Genomic DNA, 27,207 nt, shown 5'->3' with positions numbered 1-27,207 from the left:
AACCCCTCCAGCGCTATTGTACTATGCATTCTGTATTCAGAATGCTATTATTTTCCCTTATAACCATGTTATAAGGGAAAATAATAATGATTGGGTCTCCATCCCGATAGTCTCCTAGCAACCGTGCGTGAAAATCACACCGCATCCGCTCTTGCTTGCGGATGCTTGCGATTTTCACGCAACCCCATTCATTTCTATGTGGCCTGCATTACGTGAAAAACGCACAAAATAGAGCATGCTGTGATTTTCACGCAACGCACAAGTGATGCGTGAAAATCACCGCTCATGTGCACAGCCCCATAGAAATGAATGGGTCAGGATTCAGTGCGGGTGCAATGCGTTCAACTCACGCATCGCATCCGCACGGAATACTCGCCCGTGTGAAAGGGGCCCAAGGGATAGCGGTCACTGTTACAGTACGGTTTCTACATTGTATCAACTTGTATCTGCTACACCCATGGCACATTATGTAGTCACATGACTCCAGGTAAATTCAGACGGAAACGACATTTCCTAGAATGAAATAGGTCACGGATATAACGTCCATGAGCAGAAGCCAACTGGATGGGCGGTCCTGGTACTTACAGTGACCATCGGGGCAATTCTCATAGTTTGGGGCAAGTACCCCAAATGCTGGGTGTCTTAGCTAGGGTAACTTTGGGTCCTCAGAGATCGGGGCTTGGATGCCACCCCAGGGATCAGCAACCTTCAGCTGCTGTGAAACTACAACTCCCAGCATGCAAACATGCTCGGCTGTTCTTCTAACTCCCATAGAAGTGAATGAAGCATTCTGGGAGTTGTAGTTTCTGAACAGCTGGAGTGCCGGAGGTTGCTGATCCCTGTGCTACTCATTGCAGAGATAGATGGCGTAGCTACTACCCCCCTGCGATCAGGGAACGGTTCATCGTGAACGCGCGATATTGCAGCACCGTGTCACAGTCCTTCTCTCCCATTATCCTATTGTCCATATCCTCTGGTCAAGGATATCGATGAGGAAACCATCAGCAGGTCAGGGTAGAGGAAGCGAGCCAGGCGAATCAATAGCGCTTACCATGTAAGATTGTCACATATCACTTTTATGCGGCCGAGAAGACGGGCGTCTACGTAGCCATAGACCCTACCTCTATAGGATTTCATCGACTCGCGCGGGATAATATTCCTCTGCGCCCAGGCTTTGCACTACATACCTACAGACAATGGCGGATTCCGCACAGACGGCAGCAACGGCGCCCTGGGGACACATTCTAGCAAATACTTTGGAAAAGCTTTTAGCCGTACAGCTACTGAAACCTTTTAATGGGTCACAGGAAAGATACAAACAGGACTCGACGGCAGAGCGAATCCTCTGTGACTTATAGGCCAATAAAACATTCCGGGCGTCCCCTCCACCTCACACCGCCGCCGTGCTCCTGTCCACATTACGGCGCTGAGAATCTTATCTCAGTTTTGTCCCTATGACACTGGCTGACCTGTTGGCAGCTGAAGGCATCTGTGTTGGTCCCATGTTCCTATGTGCCCGCATTGCTGAGAAAAATGATGTTTTATTATATGCAAATGAGCCTCTAGGAGCAACGGGGGCGTTACCATTACACCTAGAGGCTCTGCTCTCTCAGCATCTGCAGCGCACTTTGATCGATAGGGCCAGGAGTGATCACATTTTCACTGTCTGGTCCTGTAAAAGTAGAGAGGGAGAAGAAGTTGTAGAGAGAGGTGTAACGGTAACGCCCCCGTTGCTCCTAGAGGCTCATTTGCATATATTAAAGCTTCAATTTTCTCTGCAATGCGGGCACATATGAACATGGGGTCAACACAGATGCCTTCAGCTGCCAATTGCACATGTAACAGGCCAGCCAGTGTCATAGGTACAAAACTGCTGACAGATGCCCTTTCAATAGCATCCTAGCAACTTGCAGTACTGCTTCTCACCACTGCTTGAAGCAAAGAATTCCCATAGATACCAATGCAACAGCGCCCCCACCTTAGTCTAATTCACTCCCACAGAGCTAATATTTAAGGACAGATACCAGGGTTCATATACCCTCTTCCCAGATCACTGAACTAAGCACTGTATATTTACAGGCACAAAAAAATTTCAGCCACACAGTCCAAAAAAACGGATGCTGAAACTGACCCGTGGTGTGGACTTCACCCTTTGCGAGGCATAAAGGTGAAACCCATGGCAAATCTGCATGTAACATGGAAACAGCTGATCGGTGGAGGTGCCGAACATATTGATGGCCTGTGCATAGGATAGGTCATCAAAATTCTGGACAACCCCTTTAAGGGACAGTTTAGGAAAATAGACTATGGTATGGTCAAGGCATGACACAGATTAAAAAAAAACAAAAAAAAAACCTTGTGTCACGCTCTGTCACCTCAGGCCATTAAACATTTTATCAGTTTTGCCCGGAGTGCTCCTTTAAAGTTTGAAAATTGCTTTGTCTACCCTCTAAGGCAGCAGTGTCCAAACCTATGCCTCTCCAGCTGGTGGGAAACTACAACTCCCAGCAAGTAGAGAGCCGATGCCTTAGAGGGTTTGTAGGTTTCTCTGTCCCAAGAAATGTATCATCACAAAGATACAACCCAAGTCAAATCAAAATTGATCCTGTCCCTTTAAATCCTAATTAGCAAAGGCAGGCGTTTTTATGATCATCCCCTTTAAGTGGCCTTCGAAGAGAGAACATCAACGCACGGATTTAAAGCATTTTATTGTTTTACTGAAAACAAAAACAGGAAACGAAGACTAAACTGTTGGCAATGGGGGGAGGGGGGGCACTTACATTTCATGATAAAACAGGAAAAAAAAAAAAAAAACAAAAAAAAAAAAAACTGGTAGCTGCACTAATGACAACCTAAAAAAAAATGACAAATTAAAATCCACCGAAAATGGCAGGTTGTGTGTTTTAATGCGTTTTATTATTTTAAAAGGAAAGAAAAACAAACAAAAAAAATAAAAACAAAAAAATGGAAAAAACCAACATAAAATACAAAAAGAATTTTATTCACACTACGGTTTTGCTAACATTTTTTTTGTAATTTTTTTTCTTAAAAAAAGTTCTGCTTCTGGCAATTTCTCCTAAAATCAGAATTCTTTATGGTACAGTTGATAGGGTATCTGTTCAGTATAGAAATTGGAGGAGGAGGGGGGGGGGGATATTCAGCACCTTTTATTTCTGGAACTTCAAACTTTTTTTTTTTTTGTCGTAAAAAGATCACGTAGGAACTGATCGCGTGGAAAACACAAGACGTTCCACTTGCCACTGGTAGAAATCGCTCAAGGAAATGAAATGTTCAGTGTTTCTTTTAGGCAGATCCGTTTTGCCGCCATGTGTTAGGGCCTTACAGTCTATGACCAGTACATGTGAGGAGGAAGCAGCCGCCACCTAATTCCTCCAAGGGGGTAACTCACTGGGCGCACACACAGCTTATACATTAACTCTTTATGAACTGCACACAGACTGGCATCGACTCCTTGGCATGGGAAACCCTTGTCTTTCACGTTATAACCTATAGGTTATAGATATAGGTCGTGCGCCTTCTTACAGGCGAGAATACTGTCTGCTTACAAAACATGCACGAGTCAGACCACCCCCCCCAAACTTTGAGGGGAATGAGGGGGGTCAGCGTCATAGGTAAAGTCAGGATCAGCCATTTAAAGGGGTTTTGCCAAATATAAACGTTATTCCCCCTAGACAAGTTAGGAGATAACTAATTGATCGGTGGGAGTCCCACGGTCCCCTCCAGCAGGCCGAGCATGTGCACTGCCAATCCATTCTCTAACTGCCGGAGACAGCAGAGTACAGTGGCAGGGCGCATGCTCGGCCTGCTGCTCCATGTGGATAGGGGGTAACTTTCATACTTGGCATAACCCCTTTGAAAAGGTTTGGCTGGAGATAAGAAAAAGGGTATATTTTTTTTTCTCAAGAAACAGTGCCTCTCTTGTCCAATGGGTGGGTCTGGTATTGCAGCCCCACCTATTTTAGATGGATAGGGCTGAGCTGCAATACTGAACATAACCTGCGGAGCAGAGTGGAGCTGTTGCACTAACCTTGTACGAAACACAATCAGGCCATACAGAGAGACAACCGCTTGTCTGTACCAGGCACGTAGATGAGGTTTTAAAAAAAACAAAACTCTGTAGCGCGGATTCCACGATATGGCAATTTATGTTGCCGATTTAACCCTTTTCAGTGTAGTAGAGGTGAAATCCACGGTCATATGTCAATTTTGTAGTGGCTTCGCTGAGGATTTCTGTTAGAAGAATCTGCCACGTTTGGACTTACCCTTAAATTCGTGCAAGGTCCCTTTGCAGACTGGTGCCCTCTTCACTCTGAGATCTGGGCACCTCACCTAAATCATGTTTGCCATACCTTAAAGAGAACCTTTCATGCAATTTTATTAAGGGAGATATATACCTGTACTTGCGGAGTGCCACGCTGGATTTCTCCCGCTCAGTATGCTCATGAGGAGGAGACTGCGTCTTTCTCTGTGGACGTCTCCTTCTCCTAGGCTGTAGCGCTGTCCAATCGCAGCGCAGGGCGTCAGGGAGAAGGAGACGTCCATAGAGAAAGACGCAGTCTCCTCCTCATGAGCATACTGAGCGGGAGAAATCCAGGGTGGCACTCCGCAAGTACAGGTATATATCTCCCTTAATAAAATTGCATTAAAAGGTCCTCTTTAAGGGATTTTTTTTTTCTGGGATCTGCATTTTCCACTGCCACTCTTGTCACGGGAAAATGCAGATCCCAGATAGGGTTAACCTGTAATACTAGTCTACGGACATGAGCGGCGCCGTTTCTGGGGGGGGGGGGGGGAAAAAAAGACCTTTCGTCAAATCTCTAAATCTTTAAGACATATAAATAAAAGAAAGTATTCCCCTTTAAATACACATCCGTGGGTGCATTGACTATGACTGTGCCGTATTCTCCACCATTTGCCTTTGGGCCTTGGTCACTGGTTTGTTCAGGAAGGAAGGACAGGGGCTGGAACCTGTTTTCTTTCACTGGTCGATGTCTACTTGGCCCGTGGTGGCGGCACGCCCGGACAAGACACGTGTTCGACTTGAGTGACAAGAGTGTAATACGATGCTTTTCCCCCTGGGGAGGGGGGGTAAAAATACTTTTCACTTGGTAACTCCATGTCTGCCAAAGCCACACTTGGGCAAGGAAGGGGTTCACCTTAGTCTGTGAATGCTTGGAAAATGAAAAAAAAAAAAAGTGAAGGAGTCCACGAGACGTCTCTGATGGACCAGTATTCAGAAGACTCCACAGTCAGGTCAATCACATCCAGCTTGATTTACAGAATGGGGAACCTTGCCCAGGAATCGGAGCCCCTTCTACGGTTTTACACAAATGGAGGTGGAAAGGGGAAAGGGGAAAGGGGGGGGGGGGGGCGCGACAATTAACGGTGTCCATATCTTCTCAGCAAAGGCTGTGTGTGGTGGTGGAACTGGTGTCTGGCAGACCATTCTCTTGTGGTACTTCTGTGGGTGTTGCTGGCTGGCACTGGGGGGTGACTTTCATCACTGGGTGCTTGCACTTGGGGGAGCCACAGCAGCAGCTGAAGAGCTTGCTCTTAATGTCCCAGAAACGGTCGCCATAATCAAAACTGCATGAAGAGACATAAGGGGTTAAAAGTGTGTAGATCTGAGCAGATCGATTACCCCACTCAAATAAAGCAAGTGTTAAAGGGGTTTGCTTCTCCTCAGGCCATCAATATCAAATTTGGTGGCTTTTTCACTCTGGGCACCCCCGGTGACCATCTGTTTGAGGTGTCTATGGCACTAGTGTGGGCGCAGCGGACTCTTTATGGTTTACAGGGGTCCGTCTACTCAGCAGTGGCGGATGATGAAAAGGACACAATTGCAATATGCTGCACTCCCGCTACTGGATGGACAGTGTGCAGGTAGACGGCCACAAGTAAACAGTGAAGAGACGGCATCACTCACACGAGTGCCGTGGCCCCTTCAAACACAAGGTCAGAGGGGATGCCGAGAGTCAGACAGACCACTAATAACAATGAACTCAGAGAAAGCCCTTTAAATCTACAGAAGATGGAAAAATCATGCATAAAGTGGAAGTTGGCAAAAGCAACCGATCAGAACAAGGTTTCCGGTTAACAACCTGATCAGATTGGTTGTCGCATTAACCCTAAGTTCACACCTGAGCGTTTTACAGCGCGTTCCTACGCGCTGTAAAATGCACAACAAGGAGAAACCAATGCTTCCCTATGGGAATGGTTCTCACCTGGGCGTTTTAAAGCGCGTACGATCGCGCTGTAAAACGCCCGACGCTCAAACAAGTACTTGAGCTTCTTTGGGGCGTTTTGTTGCGCGTTTGTGGCCATAGGACACTGCTGTCAATCAAACAAACGCGCGTTTACCATTGCAAAAAAACGCGCATAAAAAAAACGCGCGTAAAACGCGCGTCTCAGAAACGCTCAGGTGTGAACACAGGGTAATGGAGTCGTCTCATCAAAGACAATGGTGCGTTATTTTCAATGGCCGTCTATACAGTCACCCAGGAAAACCCGAGTGGAGCCGACAGCAGACGAAGGGGGTGCTGTGCTTTCCGAGCACCGCTTCCTTCCAGCGGTGAGATCCCCACTGATGCCATGACCTAGTCACAGTCTACTAATCTTGATGTGACAACTCCTTTAAGGGATATTAAGGCTTCCACTGAGTCACACCTACCGCTATTACTACCTTGAGGGATTTAGAAAGGCGGTTGTACAGGTGAAACTCAAAAAATTAGAATATCCTGCAAAAGTCCATTTATTTCAGTAATGCAAATTAAAAGGAATTGCATTAATGCAGCTTAAAATGAGAATGTTTTGAAATATTCTAGGCTCAAAAGTGTCGCACTCTAGTCCGCTAATTAGTCCATACCCCCTGAGCAAAGGGGACCTCAAAATTGTGACTTTGGGGTTTCATAAGCCGTAATCATCCAAATTATAACAAATAAAGGCTTGAAATATCTCGCTTTGCCTGTAACGAGTCTGTCTGAAATGTTAGCTTCACCTTTTAAGTTGCATTACTGAAATAAGTGAACTTTGCACGATATTCTAATTTTTCGACTTTTACCTGTATGTGGTATTGCAGCTCGGTCCTATTGGCTTCAATGAACTAAGCTGAATGTGTTCCAGTGATTGCCACTCACCCAATTTGTTCTCCTGCGTGGATCTGTCTACTGCTAAAAAAAGCAATGCGGGGGAAACGCAGGTCTTGATGGGACATGAACACCCGGACGGGAAGCAGGTTGGGCTCGCAGAGGTGGTTGATGAAACGACTGATGTTGCCGTAGAATCGGGCGTCAATGCAATAAACCTCTCCGTCCTGTAAGAGATAAAGACATGGCTAATATAGAGGCGCAGTGGTAGGATTAGCTACCGCTCCGCCAGAGTCTGGTCATCCCGATGCGGGTGCGGGGGGACGGACGGGCATTGCTGGTTGCTTGCTCGTCTCTGGCAGGTCCATGGATACTCTCTATATACTCCTTAATCGCATTATCAGTAACAGGAAGCGTCTTGAGCTGGAAGTCACGTGGCATCACTTTATCAGTGCTGGCACCCTGGCCTGCTGCTTTCAACCCACAATGCTTTGCAAACAGCAGATGCCAAGCAGCACTGATTTAATGTTAACACCCCAATACCCATGCAGATTTTTGGAAATACCAATTTATCAACCATGTGTGCCAGTTGGAATCTGCCTGGCAGTGAGCAAGGTATTTTAACCCCTACGTAATGTTACTTCTGCCACCAAAGAGGATCTGAAGTGAGGAGCCAACAGAGTCTGTGCCATCCGAAAAAAACAAAAAATATATAAAAAAATATGCCAAAAAGTATCACAAATGAGGCCACTGCTGTCTGGGGAGGAGCTGTGTGTTTTCCTTATGTCCCCGGGACCTGAGAGAAGAGCGGAGGAGAAGGAGGGGGGCGGGGGGGGGGGCTCCTTTCTTCTCGGCAGTGAACAGCAGCACAAGCCAACTTTAATTACTGCTGCTAATTTCAGCCACGTCGGGTCCCCGAGCAGAAAGATGCATTAAAGGAGCTGGCCATGCCTTCTGGGCACGTTCATAATGATCTTTAATGGATGGCCGATGCCAATGGCTCACAATTAAAAGTGATTGGTGGAGAGCGGTCAAGTGTAGAGGCTTAGAGTACATTGTGCAGCACCCGCCAGTCTCCAGCGCGCTCGCACCGCTCAGCGGCTTTCCCAGAACGCAGACGCTGCTGTACGAGGCATTATGCATTTCTCCTGTGCACTATAAAAACTTCCTGGAAATAATTCACTAAATACTCAAAGTCGTAAGAAGGAGAATAGCACCCGCTCAGTAAAGATCACTCCCATCAGGCGTCGCCCACAAGGGAACTTCAGAATGTGACACGTAAGATGACTGCGTGGTTAGGGGGACACACGGCGATTCCGAACGCGCTCGATAATTAGTGCACCGCTGTGCGATCTTAAAAAGGGGTCTTTCGGTTTTATGCAACTAAAGCTTAACCAACGCACCGATTCTGCCCGTTTTCAAGATCTCTGCAAGCTGGAAACCCAGGAAGCCATCTGCTGTAAAGGAGCATTAGGTTTCTAGTTTATTTCAGGCTCTCCAGTCACTCAAAGCAAGCAGTGATCTTGAAAATAGCGAGGAACTGAGAAGCTAGATGCATAAGAATGCAGCAGAACTTTATTATCTTAAGCTTTACTTAGATAAAATGCAGGACAACCTCGTCTCCGTGTAATCCTATGAACTACAGCGGTCAGCTTCATTCCCAAACTCACCTTATTGTCCAGATCAAAGAGATAGGTATCCTCCTCCCGCACATCTGCCTCCGTATCCGAAATTAACTCTCCTGCGTACCTGGAAAAAAACGAAGAACAGGCAGTGAATGCACACTATAATACTACTATAATACAGAGAAAACATGCAAACAAAACTGTACCTTACTGCAATACACCCACAGATATTACCAGCGCCTTGTGGCACCGCGATAGTGGCTCAAAATAAGAATAAAGCTGGATAAGTCCAACTACTACTCCCACCAGCCGACTGCTATTCCTCCCAATCAAATGCACACGTGGCTTGGCCGAGCATGCATGCGTTCTTAACTGGGAAAGGTGGGTAAGCCACTGCCAGAGCCTTACCTCTGGTGACAAAGAGAATCATATTTACTGAAATCTACCATGCCCGACCCTTCTTTCTCCCCCCAACATCCCACCTGGGGAAAGTGAAGACCTCCTCATGCACATTCGATGGTTGCCCTGTCCTGCTGAAATCTACAGCTCCAGCCAACACTAACCGAATGTGTATGGGCACTTATAGTCTTATCTAAAGCTCTGGCGGCCATAGTGGTAGCAGTGGCTGAAATGGAATAGACTTGCTAGTATATATTAGTATATGTCAGAGAATTGCTATAAATTATAGTTGCAGCTCTATGATGAAGCCCATTATTGCAGCTTTTAATCGATGCTTTAAGCTGAGAGACTTGTGGCCGGGACCCTGACAGATGTCACTGAATGAGTTTTCCATTGCGCGGAAGATTCCTTCAGTGCTTAAACAGGGCAGAAAATCCTATCTTCAGGCGACGTATACGATAAGCATTCTGCAAACTCCACCTTGTGGAGAAAGCTGGTGTGCAGCGTTACATATGGCCACAGCGGGGAGCCGAACCAGGACAGCTCTGCTATGCCATCGCCCTCGATACAGTAATGAAGGGGATGGACAGATGGGTATCTCTGAGCAGAGTGATGTGAATCAGGGTGTCAATGTCTATACGGTAAGGAAAATGTATGGCAAGGAATCACAGGCTCACTTACTCGCACACAAATGTCCCCATGGGAATCTCCTGCAGCGACCGCACTCCCCAGCCCATATTTTTGGTCCGGAACATCTGTAATCTTACTCTGTGGAAGAGCAACAAAATAAAGTAAAATTCCAGTAACTTTCAGGTACCTGCCACATCCTCGTCTATGGGTTTGCTCCTAACCATGTAATGGTCACATCAAGACAAGGAGTGCAGAGATTTATGAAGGCTCTTGGAAAATAGGGGTAAACTGCTTGCCTAATATGCCATGAACCCTAAAGGCACATTAGATAACGGTGGCCGTATCTGCCAATTTTTGCAGGACCAGGCGACCATCTAATGCAGGGGATCAGCAATATTCAGCACTCCAGCTGTTGTGAGACGACAACTCCCAGCATGCACACTTGCCCAGCTGTTCATGGAACTTCTATAGAAGTGAAAGCATGCTGGGAGTTGTAGTTTCACAATAGCTGGAGTGCTCGGGGGTCATTGACTCCTGGATCTAATGTGTATGGGACCTCTTCCTCGTCCCCTGAAGGATCGGGCATGTTGGATTTCCATGCCTGACCCTTTTGCTCTCAAGGAGATAAATGGTATCTCACAGTTGGCTTTCTCCCCATTCACTACACATGCACGCTCAGCCGAGCAAGCATATATATGGGAGGATCAGGAAAGATACCTGTCAGCCAAACAAGTGCTCAGTAGTGTTGAGCAAACTTGCGATTTGCAAGTTCGTCGTTCGGGTTATCTAAGAATTCCGTAATGGATTCCGTCACCACGGACCATAACGGCATTCTACGACGGAAGCCTATAAGAGGCATTCCGTATTGCATCCTGTCATAATAGAAGCCTATGACCAGCATAAACTTTAAGCAGACTCACTTCAATCCATTCTGCACCACTCGGTTGCGACAGTTCCTCCAGCAGGAGCAGGCGTGGTTACATTCAAAAATAAGCGGCGGTTCCAGCATGTTGAATTCTGGTAAAAGGCGCCCGCTCTAAAAGAGGAGAATACACGTTTTTAGGTCCCACAATCTATCACAGTGATAAAGCAATGGTATTACAGGTTCATTTACAGCTTTCCAGGACTATGATGGAGCCATGATGCTCTGCTGAGCGCCGTAGTCGCGTCATTGTTTACCAGGCACCATGCATTTGGTTGCAGCAGTGGCTGGTGCTGCAGCTTAGGCTACTTTCACACTGGCGTTTTGGCTTTCCTTTTCTGAGATCCGTTCAGGGCTCTCACAATCGGTGTCCAAAACGGATCAGTTTTGCCCTAATGCATTCTGAATGGATAAGGATCCGCTCAGAATGCATCAGTTTGGCTGCGTTTAGTCTCCGTTCCACTTTTTAGGCAGACACTAAAACGCAGCTTGCAGCGTTTTGGTGTCCGCCTGACATGTAAGTCAATGGGGACGGATCCGTTTTCACTGACACAATATGGTGCAATTGAAAACGGATCCGTCCCCCATTGACTTTCAATGTAAGTCAAGAAGGATGCGTTTTGAACGAATGATTTGAACGAATAATGCAAACGGATCCGTTATGAACCGATACAAGCGTTTGCATTATTGGTGCGGATCCGTATGTGCAGATACAAGACGGATCCGCATAAAACGCGAGTGTGAAAGTAGCCTGACAATAGAAAATGGATCCGTCCTCCATTGACTTTCAATGGTGTTCAAGACGGATGCGTCTTGGCTATGCTAAAGATAATACAAACAGATCCATTCTGAGCGGATGCAGACGGTTGTATTATCTGAACGGATCCGTCTGTGCAGATCCATGACGGATCCGCACCGAATGCGAGTGTGAAAGTAGCCTTCGTTTCATTCCAGTCAGCAGCTCAGCAGGGGTCGGACACCCACCAATCTGATATGATGGCCAAGGAAAGACCATCAATATCGTAGTCCTGGAGAACAAACTTTCCATAATACTTTGACCACTAGGGGCACAATTCCCATGATTTTCTGTACAGAACTCAATGCAATGAGACCCATTTCTTTGCGCCACTGCCCCCCCCATTTTATATCAAACTGTATATGAGGTTAGCATAAGTAAGCTAGCAATAACAGAAACCAGAGACAGGTCATACGTACCTTATCATACCAACACCTCATGCTCAGCTGGCTGCACATACAGTTACTAGAGGAACAGTCGTCTATACACACACAGTACTGAAAGGAGAAAAATGATTGATGGATTATTTCTTGCAGCAGAAAATATCCGGCACAGCTAAGATCTGACTGTGGAGGGCAGTGCCTGCAGTGGCCTTACTTGAAGATGGGTAATATTTCGGTCCACGTTGAGCGGGGAGGTCACGCAGTTCTGGGAGACATACTTGTAATTGATGGGGCAAGATTCAGAGTCTTCGCCATTGATGCAGGGTATGGGGACATTCTCGTAGCCCCTGGATATGTCCCTTAAAAAAAAAAGCAAGTAATGCTGATCCTCAAAACAAAAAGGGATAAGACCCTACTGATGAAAGTCAAGGAAGAAGTGGAGCGACTTACCTATTCATCACAACCTCCTCTTGCTTTGACTTCTCAGATGAATTACTGCTCTTCTTGAGCACCGTCCAGACTTGAGAGTTCGGGCTGCAGCACTCCAGCGGGGTTTCCCCCTCCTTGTTTTTTAGGCTAACCTCAGCGCCGTGGTCCAAGAAGAGCCTGGAGCGAGAAATAACAGGTACGTCTTACAAAATAATAAAGAGCCATTAACCAGAACAGGCAATGACGTGACTAATAGGGGGAGGAAATGAAGGAAGGGTCTCTATAACTATTGTATCTACAAAAATAACACTTCCCCTTTAAATGAAAAAAGAATCACCCGTACACACTGGGTGAGAACCAATATGGCTGCCATCTCAGCTAGCCCCCTTTACATATCAACCATGAATGGATCAGACCTATTTGGAGCACTGCCATTAAGAAGCAAGCTGTAACTCACGTGACACATTCATATCGGTTCTCCCGCGCAGCGATGTGAAGAGGGGAGTCTCCATGTATGTTGACAGCTTTGAGGTCACATTTTGAGGCCAGAAGGATCTCGGCAATTTCAACAGATCCTGCAAACGCTGCCCAGTGCAGGCAAATGTTCTCCTCCTAAAATGGAGGCAGAGAAGATGAAGATCTTAGGGTTATTGACAGCTTAAATGGTATGTCCGTGTACCAAGCCCATTTTATAGTTTACATATAGAATTAAGGGGGTTCTCAGGTTTAGAAATTCTATTCTCATACACCGTTTAGGGTTATATATAAAGGGGGCCTCTGTTCAGGTGCCTCATCTCGTAGCTGAGAGTTGTTACAAACAGCCTTAATCTCTCTGGGGGACATGTCCTGTATTGCACAGACAACCCACTGATATAGACACCGTGCTGTGGGCTGCAGGGAACATTTACTGTAATACTGCCCCACATATTACATTTGATCCCTGGGGGTCCCAGCAGGACACTGTGCACTCAGTAGGCATTGTCCAAAGCAGAGTACCTCTTTAATCTACCTAGTAAGTTGATTAAGTTTATATACACATTACTTATCCTGTACTGATCCTGAGTTACATCCTGTATTATATATACTCCAGAGCTGCACTCACTATTCTGCTGGTGGAGTCACTGTGTACATACATTACTTATCCTGTACTGATCCTGAGTTACATCCTGTATTATATATACTCCAGAGCTGCACTCACTATTCTGCTGGTGGAGTCACTGTGTACATACATTACTTATCCTGTACTGATCCTGAGTTACATCCTGCATTATACTCCAGAGCTGCACTCACTATTCTGCTGGTGCAGTCACTGTGTACATACATTACTTATCCTGTACTGATCCTGAGTTACATCCTGCATTATACTCCAGAGCTGCACTCACTATTCTGCTGGTGGAGTCACTGTGTACATACATTGCTTATCCTGTACTGATCCTGAGATACATCCTGTATTATACTCCAGAGCTGCACTCACTCTTCTGCTGTTGGATACCACCAGTGAGCTCAGGGTTGGGAACAGCACACAGCTTAGCTGAGCTCCTATAATGCAGGGGGAATGCCTGTTGCAAAGATGACACTTTCTGGAATACAAATCACCAGAGGAGGTTCTGAGCAGACACTGAGGAAGCAGGGAATGCTGGGAGATTTCAGCTCTGAAGCTTACAGAATTCTAAATGCAACTCACGATCATTACAATATAAGTAATGCTACGTATGGAACAAAGACGCTCTCATTCCCAAGTAGAATTATCTTATATGCAAACTATAAAATAAAATTCAAAGGCGAAGAGCCATTGTGAATATTAGTAAGATAATTACAGAAAATCAAACAGGATTAGTAAAGCTTTGTGAATTAGGACAGGATACAAGGCAGCATATCCTGCCATGTACGACCAGTTAAAGACCTCTCTGTTGACCATTCCCAATTGCCTACACTAGGCGGCACTTCATGGAAGCAGATGGCCGTATGGATATAATATTATAAACCACACGATCATCCAGCGCAACAAGAAGCAGTAAAACCGCACAAGACTCACATTATCCCGGACGTTGAGGTCAGCTCCACTGGAATGTAACAGCTTAACTAGCTCCACGTGCTTGTATTCTGTAGCCCAAATCATTGGGGTCCAGCCTCCATCATCCTAGGGGAGAAGTAAAGAATGAGGCACTGGGAACCCGCTTGTCTGTAGTTAGAGGATCGGTCTGATCAACATTACAGTTTTTTTGTTTTTTTTTCCAATGATATGGCATCAAATCCTCATCAATGGGCGTGGATCTATAGGAGACCACTGCCCCCTAGAATGAAGGAATACAAAGCAGCGCCCGATCGGGAAGCTTTCTAAGTGTCGATCAGACATTCAAGGCATATCTTAGTCATGTGTCTACTGATTGAGGACCCCTTTAAAGGGCATCTGTCATTAGATCTGTGCCTATGACACTGGCTGACCTGTTACATCTGCACTTAGCAGCTGAAGGCGTCTGTGTTGGTCCCATGTTCATATGTGCCCGCATTGCTGAGAAAAGTGATATTGTAATATATGCAAACGAGCCTCTAGGAGAAACGGGGGCTTTGCCGTTGTTCCTGGAGTCTATGCAACTGCCGCACGCCCTGCACTTTGATTGACAGGGCCAGGCGTGATGATGTTTTGCAAAGCGGGCACATATGGACATGGGACCAACACAGATGCCTTCAGCTGCCAAGTGCACATGAGACAGGTCAGCCAGATGCCCTTTAAAAAGGTGGCCATGAATAATAGATGAACGTCGATAGAACCCGCCGACCATCTATTGTGTATAGTGGTGTCCTGACTGTCAACCGGTGGCAGGTTTTCGGATAAAAAAAAAAAAGGGTAGGTCAGAAGTCGTCTCAAGAAGTTTTGTGTTGCTGCGGCCAATTTCCAACAGTCATGTTGAATTTCAACATGTCGATCCTTTATTTTCACGGGCGATAAGTCGCCAACAAAGGTGTCCATCAGCAGCTCCCTAATGAGAACACATGCACGCTCAGCCGACAGCTATCTGAGGTGCACTGTCACCTTTAAGGATGGTAGCAAGTAAACATATACCCCCATCCACAGGACAGGGGATAAGTGTGCTCGGTAGGGGTCCGACAGCTGGAACCCCCCTCCAATCTCCCTATACAGGCCATATTGATCCGTCCTATGGTCCAAGTTCTCTTAAATCAAAAAACCCCATCTGAATGGAGTCAGAGATAACACACTGAGACAGTGATACCGGATACCTGGGACGGGGGACGGGGGACGACACACACATAATAACATCTTCAATATGCAAATCGGAAGAAAAGTGGACCGATTGTGGCACTGTGGGTGTGATTCTAAATGTCTCTGCAGGCAATCACTTGAAGAATGGAAAGTGTCATTTTGCTGAACAATTGATTGCAAGATAATTACAAGAAGACAAAAGAAGGTAAAAGGTAAAACAAAAAAAACGGCAGGCGGTCTCACGTGAGCGGCAAACCGTGGAGTCATCGCTTCCGCAACTAATAAGATGCAGGCAACCTGAGCGGCATCTTATTAGTGGTAGATGCCCTGAGGAGTTACCTGGCAGCTGACATCCATTTGATCGCTGGTGAGCAGGTACTTCACCATGTCGTAGTGACCTTTCTTTGCAGCCAAATGCAAACCGGTGGAGCCTTCGGCGTCCTAAAACAAGAAAAGGGTGTGTACAATGATGGGGATGGTCTCTTACGACTGGGGGCAATGGGGAGGCATAAAAGCACAGTTTGGCAACATGCAATGCAGCCGTCTAGCTATACAATATACACTCCCATAGTGTGACGGAAATTATGGGAGGGGGTCGCCAACTGAAGCTTCTGCACCAGGACCCTGTAAGCTTGACAGGTCTTTTACCTTGGGGTCCAGCAAAGCTCCGGCCTTTACCAGATACTTCGCAGTCTCCAGGTGATTGTTCTCGGCCGCATCCATCAATGGAGTCCGCTGATCCTCAGAGCAGTTATCCAGGTTTGCTCCGGCCTGCAAGAAGAGAGGTTCAATTAATGGAGATTTTACAGCATCACCACAGTCCCTGACTTGACCACTGTCTCCACACTCCATCTGGGCGTGACACTGGCTCTTTAAAGTGAATTTTCACCTTTATTTTTTATTATGTCAACTTTAGATCTAACAAATTATGTCTGTTCTGCTTTTCTGATTTAAAACTCAAAATTCAACCAGCCTAGGTGAAAAGGATAACATTCTGGCAACCCAGTGTGGCCACTAGAGGGAGCTCACTGCATACGTTATCTAGTTCAATGGGTAAACAATATGCGGTTAGCCGGGAGAACGTTATTAAAATTATGTAGGTCTCCCTGTTACAAGAGTGACCGCTATGAAGACATTCAAACATGTCATCAAAGGCAGGCAGTCACGTTACATTACACAGTCTGATTCTCTAACATTCGAGTTAGTGGCAGAGCAATCAGAACAATGACGGCAACCGGACGCTCACCTGAACAAGCAAGTGGCAGATGTCAGTGTGTCCCATCTCTGCTGCAGCATGCAAAGGGGTCCTCCTACCATGCTGCTCCATCTTAAAGTTGGGGTCGATACCATCCACTTAAAAAAAAAAAGAAAGAGATAAAACAAGGCAGCGTTGAGTCAAGATGCATACTCCACCCCAACCATAATTTCTATACTGTACGACCCTTTTCATCCTCTCCTTGCAGCGCATCACCCCCAACAGGTTAAAGGGGTTCTGCACTTTCATTTAACTGATGATCTATCCTCTGGATAGATCATCAGCTTCTGATCGGCGGGGGTCCGACACCCGGGACCCCCGCCGATCAGCTGTTTGAGAAGGCAGCGGCGCTCCAGTAGCGCCGCGGCCTTCTCACTGTTTACCGCCGGCCCACTGACGTCACGACTAGTATCAACTAGCGTGGGCGGGGCTAAGCTCTGTTCACTTGAATGGAACTTAGCCCCGCCCACGCTAGTTGATACTAGTCGTGACGTCAGTGGACCGGCAGTAAACAGTGAGAAGGCCGCGGCACTGCTGGAGCGCCGCTGCCTTCTCAAACAGCTGATCGGCGGGGGTCCCGGGTGTCGGATCTCTGCCGATCAGAAGCTGATGATCTATCCAGAGGATAGAGCATCAGTTAAATGAAAGTGCAGAACCCCTTTAATGCACACAGGTTGGAGAATTTGAGCATGGTCACAAATCAATCTACCCACACAGTGCCAGGAAAAGGAGGACCTCAGATAAAGGAGTCTCTTCCCCAGCTGGGTTGTTAGGTCAGCCCCTGGCAGTGTTCAAAAGTTAAATCTCCGGCACATCTGAAATTCTCTTTTATTTCTGTGCTGCAGCTACAGAGACCTCATTAGCAGGCGGGGAATACTGCATACATCAGCACATCCCTGTGTACTCTCCGGCCTAGAATAGGCAGCAGCCCACGTCTGTATACGTCTGCAGCTTGGGGAATTCAGAATGCACTATATCCTGGAGGCTGGCAGAGCAACAAACCCTTCAAGAAGGGTCACAGACATCTACTGACAACCTGCATGACGTCTGAAGACACCAGACTGAGGGCCATGATGAGGCGGCGGGCTTCATGGTCTCAATAGCTCTGTCTAGTAAAAGTTTGTGCAGCAATATTCACCTTTCTCACAGTTATTGTCTGTGCCGCTAGAGTACATAAGGTCCACAGAAGCCTTTAGACCGAATCGTTTGTCACATATTAAAATAGAAAGGATCTCATTTCAGTTACAGCGCCACCACTGTCAGTGTCTGGCATTGCAGCTCAACCTTACCAACAAATATGGTGATATCTGGACAATTGGATTTCCACCTGCCCAATCCAGGTGTCTGGCAGAAGTTCATTCCCTCTTAAAAAATTGTGCATGCTCAGCCAAGTAGAAGGTGTATGTTCATGGGGGTGGGGGGGGGGTCAGTAGAAATAGCTGCCAAACAAACCGCCAACAGCTAGCTAAGGCTACTTTTACATTTGCATTTTTGCCTGATGCGGCAGGGATCAGCAAAAACGCTTCAGTTTTTGATAATAAAACCGGCTGCATTTGTTATGAACAGATCCGGTTGTATTATCTTTAAAATAGCAATGGGTGCCGAATCTGTTTTCTATTGTGTCCGCTTGCAGCGGTTTTCTGTCCGGTATGGGAACGCAACAGAACGGAATGCATTCTGGTGCACTCCATTCTGTTCAGTTCAGCTTTGTCCCCATTGACAATGAAGGGAGACAAAAGCAGAAGAGTTTTTCTCCGGTATTGAGATCCTCTGCCGGATTTCAATACCGGAAAAGAAAAACGCAGATGTGAAAGTAACCTTAGTCTTATTACTAATTTTAGACTGCTAGCAGGTTCTACCAAAAAAGGCAGGGTCTGTCAGCCCAAAACTAGCTTAAGAGGTGTACAGTGTAAGTCAGGGATGTCCAAACCTGTGGTCCTCCAGCTGTTTCAAAACTATAACTTCCATCATGCCTGGACAGCCTACGGCTATCAGGGCTAGGTGGGAGTTGTAGTTTTGCAACAGCTGGAGGGCTGCAGGTTGGACATCACTGGTGTAAGAAATGCAGAGTCTGCTTATGTAATATTTACCTATATACTCCCTTTAATTCTGACGCAGTGCTCCCACATACCAGCAGTGAAATGCTTTGCAAGGACTCCCAAGCTCTTGCACATAATGGCGAGGACTCGAGGAGGAGTGCTCTGAATGCATTTTACTGCTGGTTTGTGGGAGCACAGTGTTGGAATGGAAGGGAGTATAAAGATATAAATTGCATAACTGGACTCAGCGTCACTTACACTATACACCGCTTACTCTAGTTTTGGGGTGTTTAGGAGCTTACAGTTTCCCTTTAAGCAGCAGGTTCGGACAAGCATTTCTTAGGGTTGTCCAGAATTAGGAAAAGGGGCCCGTTTTATTCCAGGAATCGTGCCACTCCTGTCCATGCACTGTGGATGGTATTCGCTTAAATAGGGATCTCCTCCAGTATGAATACCACTCATAGACATCAGTGGCACTCTTACTAGGAGGTAAAAATGGCTGAGTTTGACTCTGGAGACACAGCATGGACTCACCAAGCATCATCAACACTTTCTGCAGTTCGCCTTGTCTTGCAGAGAAATACAGCTGCTTGGGATGGAAGCGAAGTTTCTTAGGCCTAGAAATAGAGGAGACATTGTCTCTGTGACAAGTCAAAAAGAATATATATGTAAATGTGACTGTAATGAGCATTAATGCAGAAATGTACAGAACAATAAAACAGGAGAGAAGTCTGCTCACTTTTCTGAGTCCAGTGCAAGTAAAGCACTCTCCAGAGTCTCCTTCACAGGTCCCTGAGACAAGACCGGAGATTTCCCCGCGGCGTGAGCTTCTGAGACTTCGCAGGACTGAGGAGCGGGCACGTCTGTCTTTGAATCATCTGCTGCTTTCTGGGCTGTGAAATCACTATTGAGAAACACAAGGAGACAATGCGTCAGTAACAGTCGCTGACTAATCAACTACAGAATACTGCTTGGGTCGTCAAGCCTCGGAACCTGCAAGAAATGTCACCGATTGTCAGACCCCAAACCTAGTAACTTGCCAAAGACAAACATAGAAAGTCCCGATGTAACCCTGAAGTGTGATGAACTATAGAATGGATGCGCAAACTGCTGCGAATGGCTGAACTCGGCCAACCATGCTGTTCAATGTGACCCATGGAAGAGGAGTCTAAATCCACAAGGTCCACCCCCTTAAAAAGGGTTGTCATGATATCAATCCCTTTTCTAAATGCCGAAAGGACATGACAGAAGAGGGGTCCATAGCTTAGGACTCTGCCCTAGCAGCCAGAGCATCTCTCTCTCTGCTGGCCAATCATGTATTAAATAACTAGCCTTTGATTTATATGGCCAAACACGTCTCGCACTGGCAAAAAGAGCCAGTCGCAGGAGGTTAGAGAAGCTGGCCCTTTATAAAGGGGCCGTCTTCGTGCGACAACACTTTCAGATCAGAATTAAGAGCTTTAACATTTAATATTAAAGGGGGTTTCAGGTTGTTTAATATTGATGACCTATCCACAGGATAGATCATCAATATCAAATCGGCGGGGGTCCAACACTCGGTACCCCGATGGTGCTCACCACCATCTCGCAGCTTACCAAGCACAGTGCTGATCATTATATAGTGGCTGTGCTTGGTATTGCAGCTCAGCCCCATTCACTTGAATGGAACTGAGCTGGGCCTAGGCCATGTGATCAATGAATGTGACGTCGCTGGCCTAGCTTCAAACAGCTGATCGGTGGGGTTGCTGGGTGTCGGACCCACACCGATCTGATGTTTATGACCTATCCTTAGGTTAGGACATCTGTGCCCTGGGATGGCAATCACCTCTCTGTTGTAGTGTCCGCTTGACCCTCAGTCGGGACGTCTTCTGTGGGAGCATCGGCCACAGTACACACAGTAGAAGTGGTATCTGCTTTCGCGATGGTGACCTCTTTAGCCTTGGAAATCTCTTCCCCGCAGTGTGGACAGTAGCTGGCATTGTTGACTTGAGTGGCGCAAGGCTTATGGAATCTGTGAGAGATGCTGGTTTCAGGCTGGCACTCCATGAACGTGCCCTGAAAAGATTTAAAAATGCAAAATCAAGTAAACTTGTGTTACAATTATCACCGCATGCGTTACCGGCAGACGCCTCTCTATCTCAGCAAGGTTCCTGCCACATAAATACAGCCGAGCACCGCAAGTGCCTATATTCCTAGAATTATTAAACATTTTCTTGTTGCACATACTAATTAGCGAGGACATAACATCTCTCATGACTCTCTATAATACGCTGTTCCTCTGTTATTCCTGTGGAAAATGTGCCGCTACCATTCCCCTGACAGACTGCGCACGGATTTATTGAATTGCTGATTTGTATGTATCGACAACTGACACACAGACATCTGGTGGCTTATCTGCTTGAGAATAAAAGCATCAGGCGTGTTGAAATCCAACGGCCTCATCATTATCTCCCCGACATTGCCGTCAAGGGAGAGTCAGCAGGCCCACTTGCCTATTAGATGGTCGGTCAAATGGATATGGCAAGTCAGAGTTGTAAAGAGCCCCATCTGGTTAAGTGGTTTGCAAGTGGCTGGTATGCTGGTATGGGAAGGGGGGGTAATGGGGAAGCAGATTCACTTTCCCAAGCTAAATGGTCCCTTTGCTCTAAGCAATACTGGGAGTCATAGTGATTAGACCCCGCCAATAGGATATCAACACAATGCTCAAGGATGGAAAGCATAACAGAATAGATATAATATAGATGAGCGATGCCCAGCCTGCGGTCTTCCAGCTGTTGTAAAACTACAATTCCCACCATGGCCTACTGTAGGCTGATAGCTATACAGGGAGTGCAGAATTATTAGGCAAATTAGTATTTTGACCACATCATCCTCTTTATGCATGTTGTCTTACTCCAAGCTGTATAGGCTCGAAAGCCTACTACCAATTAAGCATATTAGGTGATGTGCATCTCTGTAATGAGAAGGGGTGTGGTCTAATGACATCAACACCCTATATTAGGTGTGCATAATTATTAGGCAACTTCCTTTCCTTTGGCAAAATGGGTCAAAAGAAGGACTTGACAGGCTCAGAAAAGTCAAAAATAGTGAGATATCTTGCAGAGGGATGCAGCACTCTTAAAATTGCAAAGCTTCTGAAGCGTGATCATCGAACAATCAAGCGTTTCATTCAAAAATAGTCAACAGGGTCGCAAGAAGCGTGTGGAAAAACCAAGGCGCAAAATAACTGCCCATGAACTGAGAAAAGTCAAGCGTGCAGCTGCCAAGATGCACTTGCCACCAGTTTGGCCATATTTCAGAGCTGCAACATCACTGGAGTGCCCAAAAGCACAAGGTGTGCAATACTCAGAGACATGGCCAAGGTAAGAAAGGCTGAAAGACGACCACCACTGAACAAGACACACAAGCTGAAACGTCAAGACTGGGCCAAGAAATATCTCAAGACTGATTTTTCTAAGGTTTTATGGACTGATGAAATGAGAGTGAGTCTTGATGGGCCAGATGGATGGGCCCGTGGCTGGATTGGTAAAGGGGCAGAGAGCTCCAGTCCGACTCAGACGCCAGCAAGGTGGATGTGGAGTACTGGTTTGGGCTGGTATCATCAAAGATGAGCTTGTGGGGCCTTTTCGGGTTGAGGATGGAGTCAAGCTCAACTCCCAGTCCTACTGCCAGTTTCTGGAAGACACCTTCTTCAAGCAGTGGTACAGGAAGAAGTCTGCATCCTTCAAGAAAAACATGATTTTCATGCAGGACAATGCTCCATCACACGCGTCCAAGTACTCCACAGCGTGGCTGGCAAGAAAGGGTATAAAAGAAGAAAATCTAATGACATGGCCCTCCTTGTTCACCTGATCTGAACCCCATTGAGAACCTGTGGTCCATCATCAATGTGAGATTTACAAGGAGGGAAAACAGTACACCTCTCTGAACAGTGTCTGGGAGGCTGTGGTTGCTGCTGCACGCAATGTTGATGGTGAACAGATCAAAACACTGACAGAATCCATGGATGGCAGGCTTTTGAGTGTCCTTGCAAGGAAAGGTGGCTATATGGTCACTGATTTGTTTTTGTTTTGTTTTTGAATGTCAGAAATGTATATTTGTGAATGTTGAGATGTTATATTGGTTTCACTGGTAAAAATAAATAATTGAAATGGGTATATATTTGTTTTTGTTAAGTTGCCTAATAATTATGCACAGTAATAGTCACCTGCACACACAGATATCCCCCTAAAATAGCTAAAACTAAAAACAAACTAAAAAACTACTTCCAAAAATATTCAGCTTTGATATTAATGAGTTTTTTGGGTTCATTGAGAACATGGTTGTTGTTCAATAATAAAATTAATCCTCAAAAATACAACTTGCCTAATAATTCTGCACTCCCTGTAGTCTGTCTGGGCATGCTGGGGGCTGTAGTTTTGCACCAACTGGAGAGCCGCAGGTTGAGCATGCCTGATATAGATCAATGTCAGAGTTGCACGGGCTATAGAAATATCAATACTCTTACAACACTTTGATGCCCGGTTCAGGTCTATACTTGAAATTGTAGTTTGTAATTTTTTTTAATACTATACAGCGCCTTTGGACAGTGTAGTAGCAGTTCCGATAAGAGAACAAGGGGCACGCACAACGCGGCACACACCACATTCTTATCAGAGGCCGCCTGTGGCAGTGTAGAAGGAAGGAGAGCATCCCTTCAGGCTGATGTGGCCGGCCACTGCCACCAATAAAAACAGTCTGATGTCATCGCCATGTGACCAGTAACATATAGGGGAGGTGCCTTGCTGCAGGAGAAGTTTTGTGTAGTTTAATGTGGGGACTACCCCACGAGCAGGTGACAGTCATGGAGTCTAGACATTGTTGAATGCCTGCGCGTTGCACATACAGAGCTCTCCGCCAGGTGCATGACACACTCACATATGTATGCTCTGTGCATGTTGCTGAGAGTTGTGGTACAGCCATGTGTTTTTAGAATGCATGGTGCAGAGCTGTGTGCGTTACTTGCACAGTAGAGACCATACATGTGAGCAAGCTGCAGACCTATGTTAAGGTGATGTATTATATGACTGGACCTTGCAGAGATCCGTGCAGTGTTAGTGCGGCCACCATCCAGCACTCCCCCTCCAACGGAGCCAGATTTAATATGGACCGCTGGCGGAAGAAGGACGGGCTCTGATGATTGATATTATATAAGGGTGTTCTATAGGACGACGTGTACTGCTGTATTGTGCCTCACTGTCCTGGGTATGATGCCCCCTTTTTTGGGGTTATGAAACACTCTATCCCTGACTCAGGGAGGGAGGATGGAGAATAACTGGTGCAAGCAAACGGTTCTGCTGTGTTCTGATTAGGTGCACCGCGACTAGAGCATAGCGGAACATAGCAGTTAATGGGACTCATTACCCCCAATGTTTCCATTATGTGAGATTAATGATGGGGTCACCTAAATTAAAGTGAAGCACATGGTGTTATTCCTTTAGTTCCAAGTAACTTCTCACATAATGGGCAACATAGGGTTAATGTGTGGGTATTTTTTTTTGTATTACTTTGGTATTGAGTACTGTGATACTTTTTATATGGTACCGATATTGGAGTTAGTTCGGTTATCGTGACAGCCATAGGCGAATATTCGTGACAAATAGTGTTGAGCGAACTTCTGTTTTAAGTTCGGCTTCCGGATAGCGGAGAATCCCGATATGGATTTCGAATTCTGTTGTGGTCCGTGGTAGCGGAATCAATAATCGGCCATTATTGATTCCTCTACCACGGACCACAACGGAATTCGGAATCCATATCGGGATTCTCCGCTATCCGGAAGCCGAACTTTAAACAGAAGTTCGCTCAACACTAGTGACAAACCAAAAATGCACGGGAATGGCTTTTGTCACAGGTACTGGAAAAGAAAACCATTCCACCCAGAAAAAATGCAGATTAGCCCAAACTAAATGGGAATAATCCTTGTGCAAAAATACAAGCACATCTGTGACATGAATTCTAGTGTCAACTTGGGATTTTTTTAAGCAGATCTACTTACAAATACATGTTGGATTTTGTGACGTGTGAACATAGAAATTTATGATAAGATACAGATGGGATGAACATGTGCAGAGAGGTCTCTAGGCTAGCCGACTAGCGGTGTACTTTTTAAAAACACATTGACTTACCGCTGTGCAGAAGTATCCACATCCAGGACAACACTGGTGCTTCACCATCTTGCCCCTGTGGTCCTCGCACAGTACCAGATGGTGCACTTTATTAGACGGTCTCATCAGCTCATACTTGATGACCTCTGTCGTACACCGGCTCAGCTGGAATGGAGAGAAAACACAGCAAAGTCAGACCTTTCATATGGCAACCACGGCATTTACCCTTCGCTTGCCTCCTGCAGTAGAAGTACCATATTGTTCTACCCCTTATAATACACATGTACAGAAAATCAGGCTCCTAAGCAGAGATCTCTATTTTGACTCCGATATACCTAAGGAATACATACTGAGCTCACAAGGTCACAGCTTGGAAACCCAACGTCAATAACAGTAGGTCTGGGGGACTAATGTTGGGTGCATTGTGACAAAAAACATTTAACGACTTAGGCTTCTTTCTTATGAATATGAAAACATCCTGGAGGTCCCGAATACTGAAATGTAATAAACTCGGAAATTCCTCTCCAGACACCTGCTGATCCGATGTTTAGATTCTGATACAATAACGTGCTGTCCATAGGGACCAAAGATCCCAAGGCGACCAATTATGGTGATGTCATCATGGACAAACATCATCATGCCAGAATCTAAGCACTGAGGCGAGGAGATCTAGTGGAACCCATCAGCAGGAGACGGGAGTAATAATTCTCATTCGCAATGAGGCCTGACCTCTTGGTCTGTGCTCTCGACGGCCATGCAGCGATCTTCAGCCGTAGCGGTCACTTCGTCCTCTTTGGGAGTTTCCATTCGGCAGCTACAAAGGGGGATTCCTTGAAGACCATCAACCTCTGTAGTTTCGGACCCATTAGAAAGACCTAAGAGTAAAATGAAAATGAACACTATTGTGTGGACCCTCGGGCAAGCGCTATTGTTTAACCATACCTCAAGGGTGATGCATGGAAAGCATGAACCACTGCAGCTCCTAAGCTGGTACTGAGCTGGGACCTGACCTCTAGACACTTCACACCCCCTGCCATCATCCAAAACAACGCAGAGACCCCCCCCCCCCCCCCCCATCTGTATTAACTTGTCCACCAGTGTCCATAACGTCTAGGACTGTACTATATTCTTTACATCGGGTTCATGACTCTCCCCTTCCCACAATCCCATTAATTCTAGTCAGACTTGTGTCTGCGATAGGTGAACCAGCAAAGATGACTGCTATCAGGACCTGTGTGCGGGTCAAGACCCTGAAAAGAAGAGGAAGGGGGAGTAAGTAGATATTTAGGCTTTTTTTTCTTAATTTAGGGGTCTTTTTTATATTTTTTATATAGGTGTCTGGTCTGATTTACTTTTGAGTTAAGGTCTTGCTCTAGGTTCTGAATTAAATTTGGGGGTCTGCTCTACGGCTGGAATTGATTTAGGGGTCTGGTCTGAGGTCCAATTTAAGATCTGGTCTTGGGTCTGAATGAATTTTGGGATCTTGTCTGGGTCCGAATCAATTTGGGATCTGGTCTGAATTCATTTGGGATGTGGTCTGGGCTCTGTATCAATTTGGGATCTGGCGTCAGGACCGAATTCATTTTGGGATCTACTCTGGGTTCTGAAATAATTTTTGCTTGAGGTCTGAATTAATTTTGGGGTCCGATATGTGGTCTGAAATCGTATATAGGGTCTGACCTGGTGTCTAAATTAAATTTAGAGGCCTGCTCTGGGGGGGTCTGAATTTAAGGCTCTAGTCTGTGGGGTCTGAACCGGGGCCTAGATTAATTCATTGGTTCTGGTCAGGGATCGGAGTCTGTTCTGAGATCTAAATTAATTGTGGAGTCTGATGTCTGTGGTCTGAATTGATTTCACAGTTTGGGCTCAGTTACAATTACATTTTTTTCTAGTAAAGTAAGGTATAAGCACCTGCACATCGCTAACCTTTTGTAAGACATTTATTGGTATGAGCTCCCAGAAATTAGGCTCTTTCCAGGGGTTCTCCAATAGTAATAAGGTTTGGAAACCTTGGTCTAAACCCTACTAAGTCTAGCCATTTAGCTGATGCTTGACAATCCTCGTTCAGAAGTTTAGAGCGAAGGCTTCTGGGAAGAGCAAGTGCAGACAAAGTGGGCATTGTATAATCCTGTAGTGCACCCCTGATGCATGGGCCCTGTTTAAATATCTCAATTACTGAAAATTCTCGCTGCTGGAATTATCTCCCAGCATTAGACATCTGCGATTAATTGGGGACATCTAAGACAGAGGCTCATCC

The 27,207-nt window shown here is 46.0% G+C and overlaps 1 protein-coding gene across 10 annotated transcripts in view; it reads right to left on the bottom strand.

The window, feature by feature from the left end:
- Positions 1-2,692: 2,692 nt before the first annotated feature.
- Positions 2,693-27,207, bottom strand: part of EHMT1 (euchromatic histone lysine methyltransferase 1) — a 79,638-nt gene continuing 55,123 nt past the window's right edge. For 8 of the 10 annotated variants that reach the window (XM_040442062.1, XM_040442061.1, XM_040442060.1 and 5 more), the window contains 18 exons: positions 25,680-25,825; positions 24,972-25,115; positions 20,633-20,862; positions 19,547-19,711; positions 19,342-19,448; positions 16,760-16,866; positions 16,162-16,284; positions 15,853-15,954; positions 14,326-14,430; positions 12,748-12,902; positions 12,312-12,467; positions 12,076-12,220; positions 11,898-11,975; positions 10,681-10,796; positions 9,812-9,898; positions 8,777-8,855; positions 7,158-7,333; positions 2,693-5,607 (listed from right to left, as the gene is read on the bottom strand). In XM_040442062.1, the coding sequence (XP_040297996.1) occupies positions 5,421-5,607; positions 7,158-7,333; positions 8,777-8,855; positions 9,812-9,898; positions 10,681-10,796; positions 11,898-11,975; positions 12,076-12,220; positions 12,312-12,467; positions 12,748-12,902; positions 14,326-14,430; positions 15,853-15,954; positions 16,162-16,284; positions 16,760-16,866; positions 19,342-19,448; positions 19,547-19,711; positions 20,633-20,862; positions 24,972-25,115; positions 25,680-25,825 (2,408 nt within the window). In that variant the 3' untranslated portion in view covers positions 2,693-5,420. The remainder of the gene's footprint in view (positions 5,608-7,157; positions 7,334-8,776; positions 8,856-9,811; positions 9,899-10,680; positions 10,797-11,897; positions 11,976-12,075; positions 12,221-12,311; positions 12,468-12,747; positions 12,903-14,325; positions 14,431-15,852; positions 15,955-16,161; positions 16,285-16,759; positions 16,867-19,341; positions 19,449-19,546; positions 19,712-20,632; positions 20,863-24,971; positions 25,116-25,679; positions 25,826-27,207) is intronic. The other 2 variants (XM_040442059.1, XM_040442063.1) reach the window with 2 other exon arrangements.

Source organism: Bufo bufo, chromosome 8 (assembly GCF_905171765.1).
Source record: "Bufo bufo chromosome 8, aBufBuf1.1, whole genome shotgun sequence".
NCBI lineage: Eukaryota > Metazoa > Chordata > Amphibia > Anura > Bufonidae > Bufo > Bufo bufo.
Note: the sequence above shows the minus strand (reverse complement) of the source record. Positions and strands in the feature narration are given on the sequence as shown.